General features: G+C 37.0%; 2 protein-coding genes across 6 annotated transcripts in view; both read right to left on the reverse strand.

Moving 5' to 3' along the window:
- Positions 1–413: 413 nt before the first annotated feature.
- otulina (OTU deubiquitinase with linear linkage specificity a) lies at positions 414–2,619 on the reverse strand. Its single transcript, XM_074693727.1, has 3 exons — positions 2,355–2,619; positions 2,069–2,190; positions 414–1,011 (listed from the first exon to the last, which is right to left on the reverse strand). The coding sequence occupies exons 1-3, from the start codon at positions 2,466–2,468 to the stop codon at positions 546–548; spliced, it is 702 nt and encodes a 233-aa protein (XP_074549828.1). The 5' UTR covers positions 2,469–2,619; the 3' UTR covers positions 414–545.
- A 10,789-nt stretch (positions 2,620–13,408) lies between these two features.
- pou6f2 (POU class 6 homeobox 2) overlaps positions 13,409–17,742 on the reverse strand; it is a 100,869-nt gene continuing 96,535 nt past the window's right edge. For 4 of the 5 annotated variants that reach the window (XM_074693191.1, XM_074693188.1, XM_074693190.1 and 1 more), the window contains one exon: positions 13,409–15,936. In XM_074693191.1, coding sequence (XP_074549292.1) covers positions 15,429–15,936 — 508 coding nt within the window. In that variant the 3' untranslated portion in view covers positions 13,409–15,428. The remainder of the gene's footprint in view (positions 15,937–17,742) is intronic. The other variant, XM_074693193.1, reaches the window with a different exon arrangement.

Raw genomic sequence — 17,742 nt, forward strand, 5'->3', positions numbered from 1 at the left:
AAGTATATGATAATTGCAAAAATCATACAGCTTTAAAGGGAGTACAGGAGTGAGGACGTAATATAAATATATTGTTGTGGTGGTTTTTAAATGCTAAGTTTATGTATCACACTGGGCTTTCCACTAATGTGCTCAACTTAACTTAACTTGACTTAACTTTAATTAAAGTGGTTTGAACACAGGCCGGTGGGCTAGAAAGCTCCCTCCAGACCAGAACCATAACCGTGCCGATGCAAAAGCTCTCAGAGAGAGCTGATTCAAAAATAGCAGCCAAAAAGGACAAACACTTGAGTAAAATAAGAAAGAAAGAGCTGAGAGTCGAGTCATTGGCTTTAATACCTTACAAATTATGAGTTTTCATTCTTCTTTTTTTTTTGGAGGGTCACAAAGCGAACATAGGATCAGAAATTCCAAACAATGACAATATCCTTTTTTATTTTTAAATATTCTTCAACCATTTCATTCAAAGTAGTACATCATATAAATCTGAAATATTTTATTCCTGTTTGTACAAAATGTCCATTAAAATCTTTGACTTTCATATTTCATATATCAATGGTTTGATAGTTATTTACATCTGGTCCTTGAAAGTCTGTGTTCTTCAACTCCTGGATGTGACTGATGAGCTCCTGTGGGAGTCTGAGCTCCGACACAACATCAATGCAGAGCTGTAGGAGGAGGTCCAAGTTTTCACCTGCGGGGCTCTCACTAGACCCTGAACAGGATCTCTTCTGTGGTACAGAAGCATCCAGGTCCATTTTTTCCCCCTCCCTGCTGCAGTCTCTCTCCTTACACCCCCCTCCTCCACAACAGTTGGAGCCCCCCTGCTCCACCTCCAGATCTTCCATGCTCTCAGAGATGACGCTCACACTGGGAGGAGGATTTTCCAAAGCATGCCTGATGCTTTCCATGATTCTGTCTTCATGCTGCTTTACCTTCTGCAGGAGGCTGGTCACAGAGGCTGGGACGGGGCTTTCCGGATGCTGGATCTGGCACCAGCAGCATATGGCACTGTTAGGAGAAACACAAAGAGGGCCCAGTGTCAGGCTGTATAATGGCTCAGAGAAGAGACTGGGGCAGAGAAGAGTTTTCTATAATGAGGAGAACAATAGAGACTCAGGATGTTTCTGTGCAAGAAAAAGGCAGAAATATTACATCGGGCACAAGTCATTTCTTTAACTCTTCCAAAGGGTTGCACATAAATTTCTAACCTTACATTTTGAAAACTGACAGAAGACTGTTCATCACATCTTCTTTGTTTTCTTCTTTTTGGTTCTAATTAAAATCTTAGTTTTAGATATTTTGCATTGTTAAAGACAATGTTTTTCATTAAGCTGAAAAAAATGGCAAATCGAATTTTTCAGTTGCTTGTTAAATTTAAATTCAAAGCTTTTGGCTGAAAAATAAGCTCCTGAGCCTTTGACAATAAACAATAAAATGAAATTTACAGCCGCTACAGCTTCTACTTGGATAGAATTCCAAAACAATCAGATCCTATGGAAGCCTTGAGTGGCCATTACTTCAACTCTGATTTCTCATAACAGGTAAGAATCAGTCATCTTCTCCAAATCTTGTGATATTATTGTTAAAATGCAGATTCCTCTTTTCTTTATGATCATTTATTTAGAGATAACAAAGCTAATTTTCTTACAATCACAGGATAATTCCCTGACAACACAGAAAACAGACAATACACCAGGAACACAGATGTAACCAATCGACAGTAGTTGCGACCGAAGACAATAAATGGCATTGAGGAATTATCACAGGAAATTATGTAAAAGCCTTTAAAACAGATTCATTAAAGATTATGGATTACCTGTTTCTAAAAGCTGTGTCATGCCACATGAGTAATATTAACCTAAGATGTGAAAGCTTTAAGTCCAGTTAGAAAGGCCAAAACCTTCTAATAATTACAATATATATATAAAAGTATTGACCATAATTTTGCGTATGTATCACACTGGTTCCTACAGTTGAATAACAGTCCTCTCTACTGCTCTAAAGCACCTTTGACTTTAAGATTGATCACATCTCTGGTTGATTACTTGAACATATTTGTTGTTACCTTACTATTCCTTTAAGGCGACCCACAGCCGCAGTCCGCGCTGACCCTTCCCTGAAACCGAGATTAAAACCGGCCTGAAGTGAAGCCTCCTCCCCGGCGTCTACTCCATCCACGTAGCCATCCTAACCAAAACACCAGACAGAAGAAAAGGTTTGTTTTCACCTCAAACGCAGGTTTAACGGACTGTCACTTGTAAATTAAACGTTTTTTTTGAATAGTAGCAGAAATAGAAAGCATGGATTGGTAACAATCTCATGCTTTCTGGTTACTTTAAGCTAATGCTAACCCTGACTCGTTTCTTCATGTTAGATGCCCACTCTCTACCGAGCAGATCAAAATCATCCGCGTTCTCGTCAAACACGTCTTCTCCATTATAAGAGACAGCTTTAACCCAGGCCATGGTGGGTCAAAAACAAACACGATTCAACAAAATAACGTTAATACTTCTGACATGTGAACAGCCTGCCTCATGTTAGCAAACTGCTCAGCATCAATAGCAACCAGCTAGTGAGGCAACGTAAAGCAACTTCTAGCTGCGTGTGTTCACGTCATCATCCTGCGCCATAAAGAGACGGTACTGATGTGTTGTCATGGCGACAAAATACTGCAAATATGAAGATCAGTAGTAGCTTAAAATGTGTGGATTTACCACCTTAAAATTGTATGTTGATAATAAGCTTGAAAAAAGGAATATCGAATTTTGATACCCCCAAAAAGTCTTTATTTCTTTCCTTTTCTGATTAAACAGGGATTACAGAATGACCATTGGATGTCCGCTGAAAAGTTAACATTGCCACTGTACCCCCATTTCTTAAAAAAATTCCCTTTTATATTTATTAGCCTAATTTTCAGGCATAAATGTTTGTAAACCTTTGCTTTTCTGGGGTCTTGTTATGATTTACTGGGATAAAATGAGAAAACAGTGGAGTCACACTTCTGTTAGGTTTTATTTATTTATCTATATAGATATTATTGTTATTTAAGGTTAAGACTAGATGTGTAAATAAAAATATAACTTTGCTTATCTAAGACTCCTCAATGTCCCACTGAAACTTCCCAAATGGTTCAAACCAAACAGGCGTTTAACTTTCTCTATTATAAAAAAATTAAAACTTCAGCAATATCCATCAACTTCATGTCTGTTCACTCCCATCTATTCGTTGTTATTTTAGGCCCTATTTTTCTCCGTTTTGAAGTGGACACTTTGTAGATTAAATTTCCACTGTGAATTTTTGTATTACTTGATTAGAATAGAATAGAATGTACTAGAAAACAATGTACTATATATAATCCCCAAAGGGACATTCAGGTTCAATTAGACACATGCTCTTGTATTTTGTATCTTTTTATTTATTTATCTTTTAACTAAATTTGTATTTTTATTTACTTTAACTAACTCTTTGTATTTTGTATGCTGACAACACAATTTCCTTCACGATTATTAAAAGGGATCTCATTCATCTTGCTTCGAATTAAGACAATGTAGACACTAGACGGTGTGAAATAGGCTTTGTTAAAATGGTTCTGACAGCCCCCAAAATCATAGTCAGAAATATTTCTCAAAGTGTCCGATAACTGTTGCAGAATAGGGACTACATTTTTCTTTAAGCTATCACAAGCTTTTTTTTAAAAAAAGAAACCCTCTGATTTGAAAGTTGCTGAATTAATTTAACACATTTTCAAATTGTCAACTCACCTTATTTGATGAGTTGTACATCTATATGACATAACATTATACTATAGTGCACGTTTTTTCCATCAAACTTTCACTACTGTGGTCGTTGTGACTACAACTGTCAAGCTGTTGTTACATACTTAATCCCGCAGGGGGCGCTAGTACCTCATTTTAAAAGAGTGTAGTCTGATCAGAAACCTAATACTTTGATTTACTCAGACATAGCAGCTCTAATGTGTTCACAGATCATTTTGCCTGTTTTGTCTTGTTTCTTAATGTTTATGTATATACACAACAGTGTGTATATATATATATATATATATATATATATATATATATATATATATATATATATATATATATATATATATATATAAACAAGAGAGGCTTAAAGATTCTTACAGGGGTCCAACTTAAAAAGTGAAGACACCAGAAAGCTTCAACTAGATTCAAATTAGCTTAAAAAGACATGACTAACAAACATTAACCAGGCTGTTTCCAAAGTACAAAATTGTGAAAATAACCAAGTTGTATTAATCCAACTAATTTATCTGCCTTCAGGCAAAGTTAAATATTGCTCTAAATATCTGAACAAAATATAGATGATACATCCATTTTTTTTCTTTAACATGGTTTACGCAAATAATTTGCTTTCTCCCCAACATTTATATGAGATATAAAAGAAGAAAGAAAAAAGGAAAAGTAATTTTAGCTTTGCATGTAATTAAACAAATGATGTTGTGATGTCGTTTTTGGAGTATTCATGTTTCGTGTATCTTTAAACCTCTGTGCACGTCATCTTTACAGTTTCTGGCTGAAGTTTCAAACAGAAAATGTCATTCGTCGTGACGATCGCATTATTCACTCATCAATAAAACATCCTGTCTTCCTTCCCCCTCATGTTTGAGTATAGGGGAAAAGAATCTACAGTTTTATTTTCAGATCTTCTCATTTTTCATGCCATGCTTTATGGAAAAACACTAGAGAGAGTGGGCGATGGGCCTTAATGCTTTTCACCTTGTTGGATGCATTTGCAGCAGCTGGACAACAATGGCCTTGAGACTGTGGCTCCGAGGCCACGGCGGAGCTGTCCCTGTTCTGGAAATGGAGTCGGCCTGCAGGCCTCATTCGTGGCTGCCACACCTTCAGTCCCCCTTCGCTCAAAAAGGAGTCAAAACAAGCAGCCGGGGCAATCACCTGACACATTTCCATCCAATTTCCACTGCAGAATGTGTTCATTTTCAGGCTAATGGCATGTCATTTTGCTGGAGCCTTTGGTCAAGAATTAATCCTGGAATCAAAACAGATTTTCCGGGGAGCAATCTTCCATCAAGTATTGATTTTTTTACACTCACGGAGCCTGTACTCCCTAATTTAACCTGACAGCCAGCAGCACAATGGACTGGGAGCACCTTGGCATCTCACAGAGGGAGCGCTCCTCCTCCTCCTCCCCTCTTCCTCTCACCATGAAGTGAAAGAGCCCAGAAAAAAAGACTCCCAGATGTATAAAACAAAGAGCATTGCTTACAGAAAACACAGCTATAAGCTTCCGTCTCTCTCTTTTACCCTTAATTATGTTTTCTAGTGTAGTGCAACTTGGGCAGGTAAGGCTGAGAGGGAGAAGGGGAGAGTGTTCTGGGGCCATCAGCTATCATTATGTGCCTGTTGACATCTCCCTGTCTTTGAGTGATTCTCATCTGTGATTTCCCCTGGCCATTTTCCACAGATGCACAAAGAAGAAGAGGGGTCTCATCACGGGCGGTGTGAAAAAAAAAAAAAAAGGACCAAAGTGTCCGTCCACTAATAAGAAAGCAAAGATGTGTCCGAGCGTGTCACCCCTCTCTCAGATATGCAATCATTCTCTCCCTCTGCATGTGCTGTAAGTATACTATACCGTGCGTAGAGGTCAGCGGGATGAGAGGATGATGGAGGGCAGGGACGGTTATTTTCCTCCGGCTCTTAAAGCTGCGATGACCCATGAGCAGGAGAGTTGCACTCTGCCAAAGGGTTTTCCATGTGCTGCTTACAAACTACCTGACAGAGGGGGAAACAATTTCACTTTTCATCTATTGCTTTTATTTATTTATTTTTTATTTTTTAAAGTCATCCACCCGGATTTCAGACAGAGTGTGGTGATTTTATTTGCTCATATCTGAGACCAGATAGCAATGTTTTCAGCTCCACTTAAAGTGAATATAGCTCTTAACATACGGGAATGTATGCGTTAAAAGAGTCAATGAGGATGAAGAAGTGCATTAAGGATTTTTCAAATAAAAGTATCATAACCATATGTAAAAAACTTTATAATTTCATTCATTATTTCACAGCTGAACCATATGGATCAGAAGTTCTGGTGTTGGTTGAAACTGTTTAAGTGATTGTTTTACCTCAGAGTTATGTTATCTATCATGAAACACAATTTAGCAACAAACTGTTGCAACACTTTTCTATCTTTAAACCCCTCAGAAACCCTTCAAAAACAGTACTCAAAGTACTTTGTCAACCGAGGTGACAACAAAAGTAGCAAAAAGAGAAAACACATCAGTGTTCTGGCCTGGAGACTATCTTCAACTTAAGCTTCATTTTAAAAAAAGAGTTTTTTCTGCATATTTGTGCTACTTTTTTTCCACAACACACAGAAAACCAACAGTAAATCAATCTACAATACCACTGTTTGCTTTTATATGACTATTTTGGCTGAGCTAAGATGGCTGCTAGCAGGCTTAATTAGCTAGTTAGCTAAAGCAGGGGTCTTCTCTTTCTGCGCCATTAATGCTAATAAGAGGTAAAACAAATAAGTTGTACAAAAAAACAAACAAACAAACAAAAAAACGTAATCTAATTATTTGCAAAACAAGTGTGAATCCCCCTGAGGTAAAAGCTTCTTTGACAGTTTAGTTTTTGGCTAAGCTAGCCATGTTAGCAGCAGTCGTAGCCCATTTTTACCTTTGTTATTTAACATGCTGTGAACAAAATGCAAATTTTTCAAAAAGAAAAGACTTGATTCTGTTCAAAAAGCATGCCTGTTTTTAAATTAAAGATATAAAAGCTTTGTTTTGATTTCCACTTTAGCTAGCTTTTGCTAGAGTTAGCTGTTGGTATCTCACTTGCTTGCCCTAACATGCTAGTTTAAGCTTCTGTAACACTTCCACACTATTTCTACAAAAACAAAACATTTCTTTATGGTTTATTCTTTTAATCTGTCTTATAACATATGACAAACCAATCAAAATAAGATTAAAAAAAAAGATTACAACCTTAGTCATTGGAGCCGTGTGCAGCGGTACAAGGTCTGTGTAGCTTCTCTCAAACTGTCACAGTTTGTTACTTTGAAGGTTTAAAACAGCAAAACTGAACGAGTCAATATTAAATTACACACCTGCGTTTTATTTATTTATTTTACAAAAGTTTTACTGGATAAAAAATAAAGGCCATCACTTACCTCTCATCAGGAATAGTTTCTGAGCCCCTGCTGTCCTTATGATCCCAATACACTCCTTAAGTATACAATCCAGGGTTGAGGGTAAAGTTTATTGAAGCTTATTGAATTATTATACATGAAATAAATGTATAAACCATAACATAAATTCTTGTGACGTAAGCCTCAATACATCTTTAAAGTTTATCTTTAACTGAGGTTTATCTCAGATAGAACTCAAGTTTTAAAAAACTTCAAAAATTATTACAAGCTCAATGTAAAGTGTTTGATAAGACTGAGGTATAAGGGTCTTCATGCTCGAGGCCAACAAAGAATTGTTTTTTTAACAGGTGACCTCGGTTACAGCGGTTAAACACTCACACACTCTGGATTAAATAAATAAAAACTTGAAACATTTCTTTTAGTTATACATGCTTTGCTAGTTTCCCTCACGTCCTTGTGCGTATGGTCTCTGTATTCAGAAGAAATGCATTCACACAGCTTCAAGCTATTAGAGCTAGATGAGAACTTTTAAATAAAGTGTTATTGATCACTTTCTTTTATCTTGAACATAAAGAAATCTACAGTGCAGGCTGTGTGTGCGTGTGCGTGTGCGTGTGTGTAACTGTGTGCAGGGGAAAGCAGGGGTGCAGCTCCAACAGTTTCACCAGAGACTTCTGGGTAAAGATTCCTCCACAGACACACGAAGTAGAGTTTAGGCCTCTGGAAAACAAAGACATCACATCTTAAAGACATGCATTCAAAAACTGTGCTGCTAGAAAGGTAAATGGACTATGAGGCGATGCAATCGGCTGCTCAAGTCAGACAGGTGTCTCTGTAAAGACCTGCGCTATTAACTTCTCTACCTGCAAATACCTCACTCTGTGTCATTGCTAATAATGCTGAAAAACGGCAGAAAAAAAAGAGGAACAACAGTGAAAGTAAAAGGGATCATATGCATGGCCAACCTCGATTGCATGTGAGGATTGGTAATTGCACCCCCAGAGGCATCAGGGTGTGTGGAGCAGCAAAGTGGGAGACGCCTGAGCAGCTCGTGCTTCACAGTCAGTGTACCAACATCTCAACCTTGAGGAGGAAGTGAAAACAAGGCAGAAGAGGAGGAGAAGGAGGAGGAGGAGGAGCGGCGGGTGAGGGATGTACAGACAGTTCATTTACGCAGAACATCAGCCCCACCGCGCATTGTCTGAAAGATAAGGAAAGTGAATGCTTCATGCCTGATGGAAAACAAAGGCAGCAATTTAAAACCATCTGCATCCAACACATGCACGCTCCCCCTGCACCTCTCTGTTTCTGTGTCCTGACTGATATTGAAACATAATCCATTTGGAGCACGGACATGTCATAATATTTCTATCCGGCCTCCCTCTCTCCTTTCCTCTCTCCTTTCCTCACTCTCACTCTCATTCAGGACAATTTCAGGTGGTTTCAGGATGAACGGGGATGTTTTATTGGAGCAAGTCAGACAGTTGGCTGAGGACTGAAGGCTTCACCACGCTCCTGTGGAAAAAAATAAAAATTAAGTGAGGAACGGAGGGACAAAAATAAAAGGAGGGCTCGTAGTTCACTGACCTGAGCTGCTCCTGTTGGCCTCTGTAGACTTAGAAAACACCAATAAAACCACAAGATTCAGAGATTAAAAGTCTCCTCAGATAACTGTCTCAAACCACACAAATGCTCTTTACTCTACTCTGCTGATTTACAGTAGATCGCTGCTGAAGATGAGAAAAATGAAAAATATTTAACCTCTCACAAAAGAGGAAAATAATTTGCCCTTTTAATGCTTTATATTGTCACTCAGGTACAACCGTAGTAGCTTTACATGAGTTAAATGATAAAAATAAAAATCCCTTCTTTTCTCTCCCTGGTGTTTTGGTGTTTTAAAAACTCTTGTTTTGGCCTCTGTCTGAAACACAAAATTTTAGTTGCTGTCTCTTTAAGGCTCCCTGCTCCAAAATACCCCTTCTCTCTGATTGGCCAGCCCTTTGGGGAGCAGAGCTTGGTGTGACGCCCACACCTCCAAAGTGTTATGAACCAATTTGGAAATTCTTATATGATGATGATGTCGTCATTTTAGTTGGTTAAGCGAAGATCTCGAAGAAACCTCAAGACGTTCTGTGAACAGGTTGTTTTGAGCTCTTTACAGACAGATATACCTGGTGGGATATAAGTTTCCATACAAAGGAAAAAAAACATTTTATGTGCGACAACTGTTCTTGTTTATATAATATGCTCTCTCTCTATATGAATACAAACACATTATTTTATTTTGAATCATAACTCTTTTTTTATCTATATAATATGCGCTATATGATTATTATTGTTTCACCATAAATGTGTTTTTATGTTTTCATATATATATATATATATATATATATATATATATATATATATATATATATATATATATATATATATATATATATATATAACATTATTTGTGTGTGTATATATATATATATATATATATATATATACACACACACACACACACACACACATAATGTTCTTGTTTGCTTTTTTAAGTCATAAATGGACGTCACTCAATTATTATTCTTTTTCTACTACTTAAACTCTATTTTTTCTACTCTTGTAATTCTATCCACGTTTGTTCTGAGAGTACAGTTTAAACCGGAGTCAAGTTCCTTGTATTCTTGAAAATACTTGGCCAATAAAGGTGATTCTGATTCTGATACTGATTCAGTATGAATCAAAGTCAACTAAAACTCCTCACAGAGGATTTAACAGCAACTTCAGGCAAAATATTTCACTTGTATTCAGCAATAAGTCAATTTGTATTAATTTTTAAGATTTGATACAAACCAAATTTCTGGTCACAAAAAAGGTAAAGATCAGATAATATGCTGATATTCAACATGATTGACTAAATTCCATCACTTTAAATGTACAAACTCTTCGTGAAAGGGTATTTTTTTATGATTTGAATCTGACTTTGTGTGTCTTTGTACACAACTTTTTAAATAGGATACAGTACTAACTTTGCACAAATTGGACCAAAACTTTTGTGCATGACACATTCACATCCAAAAGTGACTGATAAAAAAAAAATCTCAAACCCTGACATTTACTCTGTAAATCTGCTTCGGGAGTCCTTTCAACTGTGCTGTAACTCTTCATTCAAACGCTGAGCTGCTGCAGAGAGAGAGAGCGGGAGAGAGGATAGAAAGTAAACTTTTATCAGCAGCAGAATATACAAACAGTTTGAGAAAACAGATATGGGTCAGGAGCTGCATCTGCACAATTACATTGTTAATGGCAAAGACAATGAAAATGGCGCTGGCGGAAAACAAAGGAACATCAAATAACTTGCCTGAGCCGCGTACACCTCAGCCATCACCACTCAAAAATACATCCAGGGTTTTGAAATGAAGGGGGAGAGAGAGCTGAAAGGAAGACGAAAAAGCATCTTGAACATCATCTTTCAGTCTAATGTTAATAATTTATGTTGTCTGTGCTTTTTATTATTATTATTTATTTATTTACTACTTTCTTTTCAGCAGCCTGCCCGTTTTTCAAAGGCATCATGGACAGGGAAGCCGTATCAAACTTTTGAGTTTAGTTTCAAAAGGCTTTTTCTCCATTTATTTATATATTTCTTCTTCTTTACACTTGTCTTGTTGTTATTTGGTGAGGCAAACACATGAAGCTTTGATGAGAAGCAAACCTGACATGTATTCTTCTCCACTGACCCCAAGGAAATCTAAATAAATTGCTAAATATTGTATGGAGGGCTCTTTCTGTAGCTTTTTTCTCTCATTAAACATCCAGTTCCATCCATCCATCCATTTACCCACCGACAACGTGTTAGATGTCAAATAACACAGCAGCGTAAACATGAAGGTGTGTACAGGTTGGTTTAAGATGCACTCGACCATGACCTCGCAGAGAGAAAGTCAGGACAGGTTTTTATTTGACATTTTCAAAAACTGTGTTTATGTGTGCAGTTGGAAAAGATGAAAAGAGGAGTCAGTGGTGTTTTAAGAATATTTGTATGTTATTGAAACCTTTGAACTCTACAGCAGGCAGTATCCGTGTAACTAAAGTCTATACCACACTTTTTAAATGAAACACAAAATATGAGCTCAAATTTTCTTATAAATTATAAATCACAGGTTTCATCCCTGAACCTCATCCATTTGGACTTCTAAAACACAGTTTTCCTTCTTTTGTGAGAGTTTGTTTCCTGTTGTATTTCAACTGTATATGTAAGTGTGACTATTTAAGAAGCAAGTTCTAATATGTATACAGATATGATATAATTTAAAGCTCAAAAATCTTTCTTTACTTATTCCACTTCAAAGAATCAAAATCAGAGATAGCCTCCTGTGTCAGGCTTGACATGGTAAGCTGTTAAACTAGCTTAAGCTGGGTTATTGGATATCCTGATGAGAACAGTCAAACACAGTAAATAAAAAGAGTAAAATGACTGAATCCATAAAAATATGCATCCTCAATTCTGTACATTTAATTAATGATTACTGATTTCAAGGCACTGAAACAAGACATAAATATATTTCAGCTTCCAGGTTACACTCCACCTGACTGCTTTGTTAAGTTAACTACTGCTGGCCAAATTTCAGCTATTTTTCTATTTAAACCTAATTGAAAGGAAGAAATGATAAACCCTTTCCACAGCTGCATTTTTGTAGTTGCCCTGAACATAAATTTAGCATAAAATCGCCGATTAGCATGATTTATAGGGGGTTATAAACTAGAATAGGCCTTGCCAGTGCTAAGCTTGTTAGCTTTAGCGGGTTAGCTAGCTGCTACGTCTATCAGGAGGGGAGTTAGCAACGGACTCACTTACAACAAACTAAGAATAAAGAAAAACAGAACCTGAACTAAATAAATATCGAACGATATTTAAAGCTGTGCTAACGTTTAAGTAATACATTGTCAAACTGATCTCAATTTTAAACCTTCTTTAAGAGGTTAACCCCTCCCGGCTGTACAGCTTAGCTAAATAGCTAGCTAGCGTTAGCAACAGTTTGGCTAGCTGTTTCCCCGCCCCCAAGGACGGAATAAGCGTCTTCCTAATTTCGTTATGTCCATTAAAAAAATAAAAAACACTAATATGTAACCATAAGGTGGTTTATCCACATAATTTTTTGGAGTTATTCAAGAAGAAAAAGCAGCTACTGTTAAACTAACAGTGCCAGTTTGCTTCATCTGTTTTCTTTTTGTCCTTACAGGATGAAAAGCTAACATTAAGCTTGCAGCAACTACCTTTTGGGTTATGTTCCTGACTTTTAAATCTGCATAATGTCAAATAAACATTTAATTGATGTAACAATTTATGAATTTTAGGAAAAAAGTTGTCACACCACTGAAAACAGGACACAAACTTCATGTCAAACAATTGTTTATTACTAATTATGGTACAAATCAATGTGACATAGCCTAGTTGAAGCTTCTTTTTGGAAATACACAAAGTGCTGCTTAACTGACCAAACAGATATTGCTCTATAGATTAAGTACAGTTTTCAGTCTATAAAAAAATTAAAACCAACCTCTGTGGGCTCTTCAGCTTTGGTTTCGAGTTCTTCGACTATAAACGAAAACAATAAACCAGTTTGTCTGTGTAAGTAAAATTTCACAAAATCATTGAAAGGTGATCATTCTAATTGGTTTTTCAGAGCAACATGACTGTATTGTCCTTTTCCTCTACACTGGTTTGTAGAAACTGAAAGGTGGACGTCACACTGGATGAGAAATAATGCACGTATAATAAAAAACAGATGACCAGAGAGTTGCATGTGGCTCAGGAATAAAAGAACACATCACATAAAATAAAACAATCATGTGTCACATAATAAATAAATTAAACACAAGCCTCTCTTCATGGTGAGGGTGAACATTGACACACACAGTGCAGAGTACTCTGTCTTTTCTACCAACCTGCTGCTGCTGCTTGTATGGCGTCTGTATGATTCTCACGAGAACAGTACTGAGGTAAACCTTGGATGAACTACTGTACATTTCTACTCTTCAGATCTTTTTTTTTTTTTTTTATCATCTCCGATTTTTAAGATTGTCAACATCATGAATCTATTTCTCTGTACAATGTGCATAACAATAGAGCTTTGGTCCAGCATTGAGAAGTTAAGCAAAGGCATTGACTCCTTTTCTGTGTCTTCTTTATTCGTCTTTTTGGTTTTGGTTACAGCTTTATTGATAAGCCTCAGAACAGATCCATATTCTACCTGCTGCTTACTCATATGTTTCTCTGATGGATGCAAACATGATGTTTCTTGGCCAAAGATTTGCCCAAAAATTAACATAAAAGCAACAAAATAAAAAAAAATATGGTATTCTTCTTTGTAAAACTCACTTCTCTGTAATGTAAAGATTCTTTGTGTGTTTTCTGACATTAACCGAGTGTGTATTTGTGGTGTGTGTGTGTGTGTTTTACAGACAGTGAAGAAAAACACAGCAGTGCACCAGGGACTGAACGACTGAGATAACCAAAGTGACATGGAAGGACAGATATCAAGCAGACACATGATTCTGAATAAATTGCATCAAATTTCACCTCACTTCAAATTAAGTTCACTCGTTCTGACATGTGACACTTATTCTCAACATTCACCATTTTTTCTTTTTTTATTATTATTCTTTTCCTGTGAGGGATTTTGTGAAAGCCAGATATTTGTGGTGACGGTCCGTCTGGAGGGGGAGGAGGAGATTCTCCTTTGAAATTATCGACAAAAATATCACAAAGTAACACAACGTAAGATAAAAACAAATGTACAGGTTAGTACAGAGTTATGGAGATCAATTTGTAGACGTATCAGAGGATGAAAACTAGCTTAAAATCTAACTTAAATGCTTACAAATATAGAAGAGCTGTTAAAATTTTAACATATTTAATTTGGGGAAAAAAATCTTTGATTTGTTTGATTGTAACATCTGTAAACGTTCAATAAGCTGAGTGGAATGCAAAACATAGAAGACATTTAAACAAGAAGTTTGGTCAGCAGTTACAAACAGCTTCATCCACATGTAGATATAACTTCATACTGTAATCATTAAAGGGTTCATCATGTAAAATATTTTGTTTTTATTGGTTATGATGATTTTTGGGCTTCTTGGTGGCTCCTAAGTGGTTTTACTTCATGCAGCGGCAAAAGAAGACTCCTCAAAGTTTTGAGACTGCAGTGATAAAAAGTACAGTTGTTCCAGCTGTTTGACATGATTGTTTTTTCTTTTTTTTCTTTTTTTGTTAAACTCGACCCACAGAGTGAAATATTTAAGACAAAAAAAGAAGGAAAGAGCTGTGTGAACAAATCAATTCGAAAGAATAAAAAAGGTTAAATCTCCACCAGTCCTTGAGCTGAAGTTGATGTGTTCTTTGGCTATCAGGCTTTGGCAACAGAATGACACAGTAGCTCGAAACAAAGCTGCAGTCGACTCGACAGAAACCCTTCATCCTCATCGTCCTCGTCATGTGAAAGTCCTTCGTTTTCTCCGTCTGACGTCCTCTGAAACAATCTCGTGAGATTATTAATAAATACCTGTAAAAGTTGTACAAAGATACACCGTGACTGAAAATATTTGCAGATGAAACACAAATCAGAGGGAAACATCATCATCAATATGTAATCGTTAAACAGTAAAGTTTTTTTTGTCGTCCAAAAAGAGAACTTTATCAGTGAGATTTTAATCAGAAGACAGCGTTTTTCTTTTTTTCTCTGAAAGATATTTACAAACAAACAATGAAGAAAAAAGTAAGCTGGACAAAATGTATACTCAACCTCACACATATAGCTTAGATCTGCCAGTACAAATGTAAAAATTTAGAGCACATTTAAATTACAAAATTATTCTTAGTACTCAGATGCAACAGACTTTGGTAAATAGTGTTTTGATTTGGTATGATCTCTTTACTAAATCCCTCCTCGTGGGAACCAAAATTTGGGCGATAGTCTGGTCTGTACGGCCAGAATCTAAAACTCTTTGAACAGCACACCTTTTTTTGTTCTTTTTTACATATTTCTCACATATTAATCTCTTTTTTTTGGTTTAGCCAAGTTCATTTACATAGCTGTGGTAATCACACTGACAACACATAGTTTTTGTTTGTAAACTGTCCATCCAGGTGACTCGAACCGGGAACGTTTTTCAGTTCTCATTTCAAGATGAGTCCATCCTCCTTTTTGTTGTTTTCAATGGCTGCCGTTGTTTTTCTCTGACTCCGCTTTGTCGACGTCTTCGCGGAAGGAGCTCGTTCATTTGGGGAGCTCCTCTAGAGAATCAGTGAGAGGGTCCATGGATGCGGCCGGGCCCAGGTCGGGCGATTTCAAACGCTTTATCGTGTTTTTCAAAGCTTGCCTCTTGTTGCAGAACCAGACCCGCACCACCTCCCTGTCGTAGTTCAGTTTCTCGGCTATTTCCGTCATTTCCTGTCCAGAGGGGTGCGTGTTCTTCTCAAAGTGGCTGTTGAGGATCTCAAGCGCCTGTGGGGTGAAAGAGGTCCGCCTCTTGCGTTTTTTGGAAGGCTCGCTGCCGATAAACTCAGTCAGGTTCTGCATGCCGGATCGGTGGCGGGCCTCAGCCTCGGCCATCCAGCGCTCCAGAACGGGCTTAATCTTCTGGGCGCTTTTAGGGGTGATGTCCAACTTCTCAAACCTGGCAGGATATAAAAGGCCAGGGTTCAGTTTGCCTGTCAGACTGCTACCTATAGTGTTCTCTTGGGCTTCCTGTGGTAGGAAAAAGTGGCTTCTCAGGATGGTGTGTCTGGGGAGAATTGAGAAAAAAGAATCTTACTTAGCCGCCCTGCCAGAACAAGGGATAAGCTGCCTGCCTCTCAGTCTCCTCAACCAGAATGCCACAGGGACTGAGACTAACATCCAGGTACACATCCAAGCCAAACTCCTACATACTCTGCACCTGGAAACACCTCAGCTGCAGCAGCTGGAAGCCACTGCTGCCAGGAGTCAGACTTTCCTGGAGGATTTTTGGTTCTCTGTCCCAACTTGGCAACAGGAGATTTAACCAGTGGCTAAAATCAGATCCAGATGAACCAAAAACACACACACCTGACTACATTTAAAATAATAATAATAAAAAAAAATCATAAACCAACAGAAAAGCAAAACAGGAAATGCTCTAAAAAAAACCTTCCACTTTCCCTCAGGTGATAAAATCAAAAATCTGCTTATGCATGCAGTAAAATACAGCACCATCATTTATTTACACAACAGAGCTTGAATCATTCATCATAATGTACATTTAATACATTTTTCAAAGTCATTTTATATTTAATAAGAGCACATTTACAATCCGGAAAGTTCCTGCAGCTTATTCTGACTTCACGTGTTCTCTGGATTTTAGCGAGTCACTGTAAGAATGGAGGATGAAGACGGCTCGGCAGGTTGTCAGGTGCTCCTGCCTGTGTTGGGTGTGTGGACTGGAGAAGATGGAGATAAACTTCTGTATGGCTTTACAGGACGTCCTCTCAAAAGTCAGGTGTTTTGACTTTTAAAAATCCTGACTCTGATTTTTTTTTGATTATGGGTTAAAAATAAAGGAAACTTTGTTTCTTATTAAACACTGAAATTCCTTTTATTCACATTTTAGTTTATTACCTCTACAATGTCTGATATTTGACAGCATTAATCTTTGTATATTCTCAGATTCATCATAATAAAACATAACAGTAGAAGTAATGCACTTCAAATCTGTTGCTGAGGACACTACACTATTGTGACATTATATATTAAAAATATAAAGATTCTGGGGTTTTATTTGTAGTTGTTTTATTCTCTTTATCCTCTGTTTCTTTTCTTTCCATTTTTTTTTGCATACAGGAGCAATAGAATGTTTCTTCTCGTTACTATGTTTGAAACACAGTGTAGAGTTATATAAAATGTGCATTTTTAGAAAATGTTTGCTGGAAATGTTTTGTTTTTAGGTGATTTTGAACCTCAGATGTTTGTTTTTTTTCATTTTAAAAATCATCTTTAGATACCACTCATTGTTGTTTTTATTTTCAGTTTTGGCCCTTGTTAAAAACTGTTATCAGGTGATGCTATCTGATTTCAGCAGATCAGTTTTTGAATTCATATTTTTATGGCTGTTTTGCCTTTTAATATAACATAATTTATTGAATAATGTGGCAATAATTTTTTATCAATGAGAAATTTGGGCTGTCAGGACGTCCCATCAGTGTTTTTCTTAAAGGAGCCAATCAAGAAGCTGTGTGGTGCAGAAGCAAGAGAAAAACAAGGATTTAGATAATCTAAAATGCTGGGTTAAACCTTAAGTCTTGCTGATACTTCATTTGATTGGATAATATCTTGTTGTTTGTAAATTTGACACTCCAAGTTCAAAGGTCTTGGCTCTTTTACTCTTAGCATTTGTCACTAATTTCTTCCTGTATTTCAAATTCAAGGAATCTCTCAAAAAGTTGACACTGAATCCTGCTGTTGAGTCAGAAACTACTCAACAAACTGCTCTTAATTTATGCCAAACTTTTTCTGCCTCTCAATAAAAGAATTTCTACATTTCTGTTCGGCTGTGGCTGCTCCTACAGATCAGATT

The sequence above is a fragment of the Halichoeres trimaculatus genome, unplaced genomic scaffold (assembly GCF_033239565.1).
Source record: "Halichoeres trimaculatus isolate MK-OKI-2021-1 unplaced genomic scaffold, fHalTri1.1 fHalTri1_scaffold_18, whole genome shotgun sequence".
Classification (NCBI taxonomy): Eukaryota; Metazoa; Chordata; class Actinopteri; order Labriformes; family Labridae; genus Halichoeres; species Halichoeres trimaculatus.

Excerpts from the sequence above, each read along its gene's own strand:
- otulina (XM_074693727.1), bottom strand. The coding sequence starts at position 2,468 with ATGGCCTGGGTTAAAGCTGTCTCTTATAATGGAGAAGACGTGTTTGAC. Across the intron at positions 2,191-2,354 it reads ACATGAAGAAACGAGTCAGG|GATGGCTACGTGGATGGAGT; the intron begins GTTAGCATTAGC and ends TGTTTTGGTTAG. Across the intron at positions 1,012-2,068 it reads CGCCTTAAAGGAATAGTAAG|TGCCATATGCTGCTGGTGCC; the intron begins GTAACAACAAAT and ends TTCTCCTAACAG.